This window comes from Microtus ochrogaster, chromosome 5, assembly GCF_000317375.1.
Source record: "Microtus ochrogaster isolate Prairie Vole_2 chromosome 5, MicOch1.0, whole genome shotgun sequence".
NCBI classification, from domain to species: domain Eukaryota; kingdom Metazoa; phylum Chordata; class Mammalia; order Rodentia; family Cricetidae; genus Microtus; species Microtus ochrogaster.
Genome location: NC_022012.1, coordinates 86,421,508 through 86,430,909, shown reverse-complemented (window position 1 = coordinate 86,430,909; position 9,402 = coordinate 86,421,508). Strand labels below are relative to the sequence as shown.

Below are 9,402 nucleotides of genomic sequence, written 5' to 3'. Positions count from 1 at the left end.
TAGACCTGGCTGGTCTCGAACTCACAGAGATCCGCCTGCCTCTGCCTCCCGAGTGCTGGGATTAAAGGCGTGCGCCACCACCGCCCGGCTTTCTCTTAATTTCTTAACTAGTCCACGAGGCAGACAAAGAGGATCCACTCCAGGCCTCTGACAGGAAACCAGCTTATGTGACTGGCCAAGAGGAGAACTGGCTCAAGCCTGCTCTTCTCTGTCTGGCACCTCTCTAAAGGAACAGACACCTGCAGAGGCCCCGCACCACAAGCTCCAGTCTTTGAACCACAGATTGCTTTCATCTGCTTTGCCCAGCCCCCACCGCCACCGCCACTCCTGCCTTACCAACACCCTCCAGGCAGGCAGAGCCCCACGTTAACACACTCACCATGTCCCACTCTGCACAGATGTAGGGCCCGGGCCTCAGGATCACCAGGAGCCCCAGTTCGTGAGCCAGGTGAATGAAATACTCCACATCGTGGTCCCCAGAAAACTCGTATTGTCCTGGCCGGGGTTCATGAAAGTTCCAGGGCACATACCTATGAAGACACGCACAGCCCAAATCCTCACAGGTGGCAGCTGAGCGGGAAGAAGGCAAGGGGAGCCTAGGCTGTAGGACCATTTGACAACACAGGCGCAAGGTGAATCACTGGCCCCCGCAAAGGGTCATGGGAAAAGGTGTTGCTGCCAACCTGACCCCAGGTGTTCAATCCTGGAACCCACATGATGGAAGGAGAGTGTCAGCTTCTACACTTTGTCCTCTGCCCTCCAAAGACATGCTGCAGCCCACACTTACACACATGTGCATACACGCGCGCGCGCACACACACACACACACACACACACAAAGTAAATTAAGGTGTAATAAAGAAAAAAACTTTTCTAAAAATAAGTGGGAGCATTACTGAAAACCAATAGCCAGTTTGTGGCAATACACACCAGAGTGTCAGATTGACTCTGATCTCGGAAGCTAAGCAGAGCCGGGCCGGGTTAATACCTGGGTGGGAGACAGAACTTGACCTAAAGCAAGAGGCAGGTGCATGCCCTCTGGGTCACACTGGAGATGAACCACGGGGCCACTCATGACGTCTTCTAGTCTCCTTTGCTTACAGACTGGTGATCGGGGAAGATCGTGGAAATAGAGATGAACTTGTAGATTTTGTTTGTTGTGGTCTGGCAGGGCTACACATGATGAACTTTATTCAGAGACAACCACTCCCATTCAGGGACATGAATGGGATTCACCAGCTTCATCTGCCCAGATGGATTTTTTTTCAGGTGGCATTCTTGGCCAGCTCTGTATACCTCATCCAATTCTCCTTTGGCTTCACTTTGTATCTGGCTACTTTGTCATCCTGAGAATCGAACACAGCCTTTGAGCATGCCAGGGACATGCTCTAACATGGAGAGCCAACACAGCCCTTTATGAGAACAATCTATATAGAAACTGACAGAAAAGGAAAATATCGTCTATCACACTGAAAACTTTGCTGAGAAAAACAAAATATATGTATTGCGAATTCTAATCGGTCTTAATAAAAACCCAGAGTCAGATATCAGGGCGTGAAAGCCGAAAGATCAGAGAAGCAGAGCGGCCAGCCACTAGTTCTTACCTCTATGAAATCCTCAGACCGAGTGGGGTGTCCTGTCCCAGGAATCCTCAGACTCAATGTCGTCTCCATGAAACCTCACACTGAATCCTGAGCTCCTGTCTCCTCCCACCTTATATTCCTCTCTCCGCCCAGCCATATCCCTTCCCATCTCAAACTCCCTAGTGCTGGGATTAAGGGTGTGAGCCGCTACTGCTTGGCTCTGTTTCTCTTTTAGACTGTTTGTTCAGGGTTGTGTAGCCCAGGGTGGCCTTGAACTCACAGAGATTGCCTGCTTCTCCTCGATCACTGGAATTAAAGGTGGATCACTGGAATTAAAGGTGTGCGCTACCGCTGCCTGGCCTCCATGGCTACCTAGTGACGAGCTCTGCACTCTTTAGGCAAGCTTTATTTGTTAAAGCAAAAACAAAATATCACCACAAACACAAGAGCCCTAATTATCATGCTAAAGTAATATGAGAAATATCTATAAATAAACAAAGAAATGGTTGGCATAATGGGGCACTGACCTTTAATCCTGGGAGCCAGGAGTCACAGGCAGGTGGATCTCTGTGAGTTCAAGGCCAGCCTGGTCAACATAGAGAGTTCCAGGACAGCAGGAGTGGTGCAGGACAATTGTCTATATTCTGTCAATTATGTTTTAAATAAACACTGATTGGCTAGTAGCCAGGCAGGAAGTATAGGCAGGACAACCAGACAGGAAGTAGAGGCAGTCAATGAGAACAGGAGAATTCTGGGAAGAGGGAAGCTCTCTCCGCAGTCCTGTCCAGACACAGAAGAAGCAAGATGTGACCACGCCACTGAAAAAGGTACTGAGCCATGTGGCCAATACACATAAGAATAATGGGCTAATGTAAGTTATAAGAGCTAATACAAAGCCTGAGCTAATGGGCCAATCAGTTTATAACTTATGGAGACCTCTGTGTGATTTTCTTTGGGACCTAACGACTTTGGGAACTGGGCAGGACAGAAACCCCAACAAACAGGCCCTTCATATTATAGAATGGCACCAACGTGTGGACAACTGCATCCACATAAAGCCCATTGTTCTTATCTCTAAAAGTGTGTATGGAGGGAGGAGGGTTGTTGGTCAATGACACAGTGGTTAAAAGTACTTGCTTTTTCAGAGAATCCAGGCTTGGTTCCCACCTACATGGCCTCCACAACTATCTGTAACTACAGTTCCAGGGGATCTGGTTCCCTCTTCTGGCCTCTGTGGGCACTGCATGCACATGCTACATAGACATACATGCATACAAAACATTCATACCAAGGAAACAAAACAACCCCCCCTACTCAGTCTAGAGACCTAGTAGTCTAGTGGCAATGTGCCCACCATGTGTGAAGCCTAAATTTGACTCTCAGCACTGAAACCAAACCACAGAAAAATCTCCAACCACTGCAAGAAGACAAAAGATTTGTGTCAGGAATACTGGGGCCAGGAAGTAAAAGGACCCAAACTCAACCGGCTCCCCCAAATTCGGTAGAGATACACACTTGCAGGTGAACCATTCATTCTCAGCGCACAACTCCTGTCAGTGAGCGCCATGCGCATCCTATAGCCCCAGAACAATCAGCCACAGCCCATTAGAACTCAGCGTGTCAACCTCTGTAAGTGAACTTGGATTCATTCTGCCAGTGGCCACAGAAACAGGAAAGTGGGACTCCCCCTGGGTATCTACTAAACCAGCTAAGGCTTTCTCTATCTTTAAAGATGGTATCAGTAATCCATATCAGCTTATAAAAACCAGAGTGGTCAGCTGCCTCAGCTTCCCTCCCAGTCGGTCATTTCATAGCATCAGAGGGGACGGAGACAGGCCTGTGGGCGTGAACCCACAGCCCGGACTCAAAAGGTTAACCCAGTAAGGCAAGCTAGGTTCCAATAACCTAAGCACAAAGCTTACTCCCCTACACCCAAAGCAGCTACGGCTGCCTCCAAACTCCCTCATGTTTGGCTCCTTGATGGGCCTCTGACCAATGACCTTGGCAGAAATTTAAGTTTTATGAGCTATAAACAGGAATATGATGTAAGAGAACCACTCTTTCAAAAGTGCCCTGCGCTTTCCAAGAGTTCATTGTATCACACCTTCAACCTCTCTATTATTGGAGTGTGTGTGTGTGTGTGTAGGTGTGTGTGTGTGTGTGTGTAGGTGTGTGTGTGTATGTAGGTGTGTGTGTATGTGTGTGTGTGTATGTATGTGTGTGTATGTGTGTGTGTAGGTGTGTATATTGTATGTGTACATGTGCAGATCAGGCAACACCCTGCACGAGTCTGTTCTTCTCTTCCACCATGTAGGTCCCCAGGATCAAACTCAGCCTGTCAAATTGGCCAGTAGACAGCTGTACCTTTTGAGCCATTCTCCGGGCCCCCCATCTTTGCCTTTTCAAGTTGATTTCTACTTTATGATTTCTGATGACAAAGTTTAAGTGAGAAATGGTTCGTTCTCTGAAAAAAGGTCAGTTGAGCTTGTGACAAGCCCCGCAGAAATCCACACAGGGCTCCCTCCTACTTCTGAGCAATGGAATCGCTGATAAGGGAGAAATAAAGCGAGGTGTGAGCATTAGCGTCTCAGCCGGACGCCCTTCCTTACATTTGGATGGCATTCAGCCCAGCCATCTTCATCTTCAGCAGCCGGTCCTCCCAGTAGAAGCGGGGTATCCGGAAGTAGTGGATGCTCCCTGAGATGTAGCGGAATGGCAGTCCATCCTTAAGGAAGCGGTCATGGCTATAGTCGAGCTCAAACGTCCTCTGGGAGACATTCTGCAGGAGAAGGAAGGGACCCCATGAAAATGAGGACCTTTACTTCAGAAGCGGAGCTGTGGGTGGGGGCAGGTGGCTTTCTGTCTGTTTCAGTGACATAATGTCTCAGTACATCCTGCCAGTCTCTGGGGTAGCAAGCAAGCCACTGCTCAGCCAAGCACACGGGGTGACGGGTTGAGTCACTGAGGAGGCCATCTCCCATTGTGGCTCTACTCCTAAAATCTGGAGCCCATAGATGTTCTAGAGCAGAGACTGTATCCTCTGTGATGTTTGTGAGCAGCGAGACAGAGGTGTGCACACAGACGCTAACAGCCATGCCACTGGGATCACCAAGATCCATTCAGAAAAGTCTAAGAATGGATGGATCAGGTGCTGGGGTGCAGTGACGGAGAAGCGGAGGCAAGAGGATCAGGAGTTCAGTGACCCTTGACTACGTACAGAATTTGAGGTCAGCCTGGGCTACATGAGACCCTCTCTCAGACAAACAAAGCAACAGATCCATGAAACCCCCTCCTAGCTGCCGTTCTGAGTCCCGGAGTGACCCGAGCAACTGTCTTCTCCAGGTCTACATCTCAGCCATAACTACCAGGGAATCAGAGGACAGGAACGTTAAAGCAAGATGTTTAAAGCTGTAGGTGAATTGATCTGAATGGGGGGAAGGGTCGGAGTCAGTCAGCGCCTTTTCACAAGAACAGAAAACAGTGCGCTGCACACAGCACAGCATTAATCCCAAAATGCTTGTTACACCATGAAGCATTACACACACACACACACCCCACTGGCTGAAATGTCAAATAAGGAGTCGACAGTTCAAGGAACCCAGTTTGGGGTTCACTTCAGGAGATGTCAGGCAAAGTGGAACACTGCACCCTGGTGGACAAAGACAGGTAGCAACGGGCAACAGGAACTCCCGCAGTCAAGGTTACCAGGAGCCATCAGACTACTGTCCCCCCAGTACTGACAAGCTGCCACATGCACCTTTAAGCTAGCATCATAGCCTACGGTAGCTTTGGAAGCCATCTGGAAGCAACCGTGAGGGCACCGAGTCCTGGATCGAGCGCTCCATTGATTTGTCAGCTGGATGGCTGGACTGTAAGAACGTCTCTCCCTCAGGTCTAGCTCTCTGCTAGACTCACGAAGGTCAAATCAGTGATGACTTAGGAGCACTGTCTAGGCGGGGCTGTGCACTTCACGTGGAATTATGACGTGTGATGTAGGTAGACACAACCATGACCGCTTTACTGCTACTGAAGCTGAAACTGAGCAGAGAGGCAATTGCTCTGGAAAAGCTCATCCCTGGTGTACAGGACCCAGTCACAAGCACCAGGAGGCTGAAGAAAAAGGCACACAGACCCAGGACTGCGGAGTTAACTGGGGACTTACAGAAGTGTGGGCCTAAGCAGCAGGCAGACTGGCTGACCTCCAGAATCTGGGCTCTCACGGCCTTTCCCTTCCTTCCCTGCCCCTCTCATTCCTGTGCTCCTGTTTGGATTCTCAAGCTACCTGCCCCAAACCTTTGTTTCAGGTTCTGTTTTCAGAGGATCAGGACAAGTGGTACCAGGAATGGCCTCATGGGACCTTGACTGTCAGCTTAGTGGAATTTAGAATCACCAAAAAGAGACCTCTGCGGTAAGTGTGGTGGTTGGATGAGGATGGGCTCCATGGTCTCAAATGTTTGAATGCTTGGTCCCCAGAGTTGTTTAGAAAAGATGATGAGGTGTGGCCTTGCTGGAAGAGGTGTGTCACTAGGAAAACGTGGCCTTGTTGGAGGCTGTCTGGCCTCTCTGGGAGAGGCATGGCCTTGTTGGAGGAGGTGTGCCACTAGGAGTGGCCACTGAGGTTTCTAAAGCCCAAGCCTTCCTAGCAGCTCTCTCTGGGGATCAGATGTAAGCTCTCCGCTACTGTTCCAGCACCATGTCTGCCTGCCTGTTGCCGTGCTCCCTGCCATCATCGTGAACTCTGACCCTCTCAAACGCTAAACAGCCCCCAATTAAAAGTTTTTATAAGTTGACTCGGTCACGGTGTCTTTTTACAGTATGTCTGCAAGGGTGTTTCCGGTAAATTTTAAGTAGGTATGGGAGACCCGCTCTGTGGGTGGCGCTATGCCATGGGCTGGGGTCCCTGGCTGAAGAAAAAGGAGTAACTGAGCTGAGCACCGGCATCTGTTTCTTGCTTTCCACTGTGGACACAATGTGACCGGCACTCCACACTCCTGCAATCTTGAGCCAACTGAGCTGAGCACCGGCATCCATCTCTTGCTTTCCACTGTGGACACAATGTGACCAGCGCTCCACACTCCGCCATCTTGAGCCAACTGAGCTGAGCACCTGCATCCATTTCTTGCTTTCCACTGTGGACACAATGTGAACAGCACTCCACACTCTGCCATCTTGAGCCAACTGAGCTGAGCACTGGCATCCATCTCTTGCTTTCCACCGTGGACACAATGTGACCGGCGCTCCACACTCCGCCATCTTGCCTCCCCAACACGATGGACTGCACCCTCACACTGTGAGCCAAAAATAATCCCTTAAATTTCCTCTGTCTGAGCAAAGAAAACTGTAACAAATACACCTAGACATGGGTTGTGGGTCAGCATCTGGAGCTTTTACAGGTACCAACTAGCAACCAGACCTTACAGCTAGTGTTTAGTGGGTGAGCAAGGAGACCCCCCAAAGGCATGCCATGCTCCTCACCTATGCTGGACAGATGAGGCCCAGGTTGGGGGGGGGCGCAGGATTTGGCATGTTTATTTTTAAATCTTGTGTATGTGTGTGTGTGTGCATGAGTAACACGCATGGTGTTGTGTATGTGCCACAGCACTCACGAGGAGATCAGAGGACAACTGTGGAGTTCTCTCCCTCCTCCTCTCCGTGGGTTGTGGGATTGAACTCAGGTCATCAGGCTTGCACAGCCAGCGCTCTGCCTGTGGAAGAATTTCCTCATGCAGGAGCTGGTACGCGGCTTAGTTCTTCTGGTTTACCAGGAACTGGAGAGACCACAAGCCTGGCTGGCTTGGTTAGCAGGTTTGGAAGCTCTAAAGAGAGGGACGGATGGGTTCAGGGCAGTCTTTGAGTGATACACACTTCTGTGATGGGTGTCTACAGAGACCCTCACCTCCAACCAGAAAAGCAAGGCGGAGGGTTTAAGCATGGTGGGACACTGGGAATGAATCTGGAGGGGCAAAGGACACAGTGCCCTGGTAGAGGATACTGGCAAGGAGGATCTGCCCTGAGCCATAGCACCTTGGCTCTGATCTCTAAGCTCAAGAAATGGTTTCTTGGACACAATGGATCATGGACCATGTGAGCCACTGGTCCATGACAGCAGCCTGCAGGAAGGGAGGGGAGATGCCAGGAGATCCTATGACCCTTAGGAAGTGATGGTTCGGGGAGGGAGCAATGTAAAGATGGACATGAGAGACCCCACTGGGTGACTATATAAACCGTAGGCCTCAGGAGACCCAGAGATGTGCCGCCAGTGAGGACATCAGTGAGGAGGGCTTTGGTAACCTTGGAGTCCCCATGGCGGCGTCTTCAAAAGATGAGTGATGACAGATGAATGGCTGTGACAATGGGCTCCCTGCACTCTGTAAAGATTTGTTACTCATATTGGTATACTAAAATGCTGATTGGCCAGAAGTCAGGCAGGAAGTATAGGTGGAGTGACCAGACTAGGGGAATTCTAGGAAAAAGAAAGGCTGAGACACACTCCTAAGTCAGACACAGAGGAAGCAAGAAAAGGTACCAAGCCACATGGCTAAACATAGATAAGAATTATGGGTTCATTTAAGTTGTAAGAGCTAGTTAATAATAAGCCTGAGCAATAGGTCAAACATTTTATAATTAATAAGCCTCTGTGTGTTTATTTGGGACTGAACAGCTCCAGGACCAGGTGGGACAGAAACTCCTGTCAACAGCCCTCTCTACTGCTGGGGATGCCAAGATGGCAGCATTATCAAGGGGGACCATCATAAACATCAAGCCAAGGGATACAATTTCCAGTAGTGATCCTAAGCAACGGCTTGGAAGTCACAGTGTCCCATGCAGTGAGATAGGAAAGGGCTGATGTCCGCCGCTAGAAAATTGAGATGCCTTTTCCAGTTCTCAGCTTTGACTCGGTTTCCTAACACAGTGGCTAAAGGTGTGTGTGTGTGTGTGTGTGTGTGTGTGTGTATCCTCTGAAGGAAGGACCCTACAGTGTGACTACTAGCACAAGCCCTAAATAATGAGACTTAGGGTACCTAGCTGTGTCCTCAGGAAAGAGCGCACCCAGGCCTCAGGAATACTGTCCGCACAGTTTAGGCCAACACTTACACTAGGAAATGTGACACACCTTCAATCCCCCTTGTCACTTCCAGAAGGCCCAGGTCCTTCACACAGCGGCTTCCAGAAGTAGAGAGCGTGTCCTACCGTTATTTCCCTTGTCTGAATGCAAACTGGGACCAAACTGGAATGATTTTCCTTATCAACAGCTACTAGAATCCTCGCCATGTACAGGGGCTTTTATGGATCCAGTGAGAGTTCCAGAACTTACTCTTCCTTAAGATAAACCTGGAGGAGACGACACTCCTGAAGAGCTACCAGGTTCTCCTCCACCAAGGTTTAAAGGTTATCTCCATCGAATCCCATCTGACCTACCCGTGGGACCGTGCCAATAACATAAGCATCTTGGTGGACAACAGTGGGCTATTCATAACAAAGCATGTCTCCGAGAGCAGGTACCACAGGGTTATCGTAAGAGCAGAGACCATGGCCTCCAGCACTTGGTTGGTTGACCACACAGGAATCATTTTGTCCCTCAATAGGCACAAAAGCAGTCTGTGTGACTCACCCTCTCCTGCCACAGGGCCACAGTCACCGCCCGGCTCTGTGTCACATGAGGCTATGACTGTTAGGACATCTGTTACGGTTTGAATGTGAAATGTCACCATAGGCACCGAGTCCAAACATCTGCTCTCCAGACAATGGCACCGAGTCCAAACATCTGCTCTCCAGACAATGGCACCCAGTCCAAACATCTGCTCTCCAGACAATGGCA

General features: G+C 49.7%; 1 protein-coding gene across 2 annotated transcripts in view; it reads right to left on the bottom strand.

The window, feature by feature from the left end:
- Window positions 1-9,402, bottom strand: part of Glb1 (galactosidase beta 1) — a 74,422-nt gene that overhangs the window by 53,607 nt on the left and 11,413 nt on the right. Inside the window, exons 2-3 of one of the 2 annotated variants that reach the window (XM_005348039.3) lie at window positions 4,193-4,362; window positions 380-530 (exon numbers count right to left, since the gene is read on the bottom strand). In XM_005348039.3, coding sequence (XP_005348096.1) covers window positions 380-530; window positions 4,193-4,362 — 321 coding nt within the window. Of the gene's footprint in view, window positions 1-379; window positions 571-4,192; window positions 4,363-9,402 lie in introns of those variants that run through there. The other variant, XM_026779258.1, reaches the window with a different exon arrangement.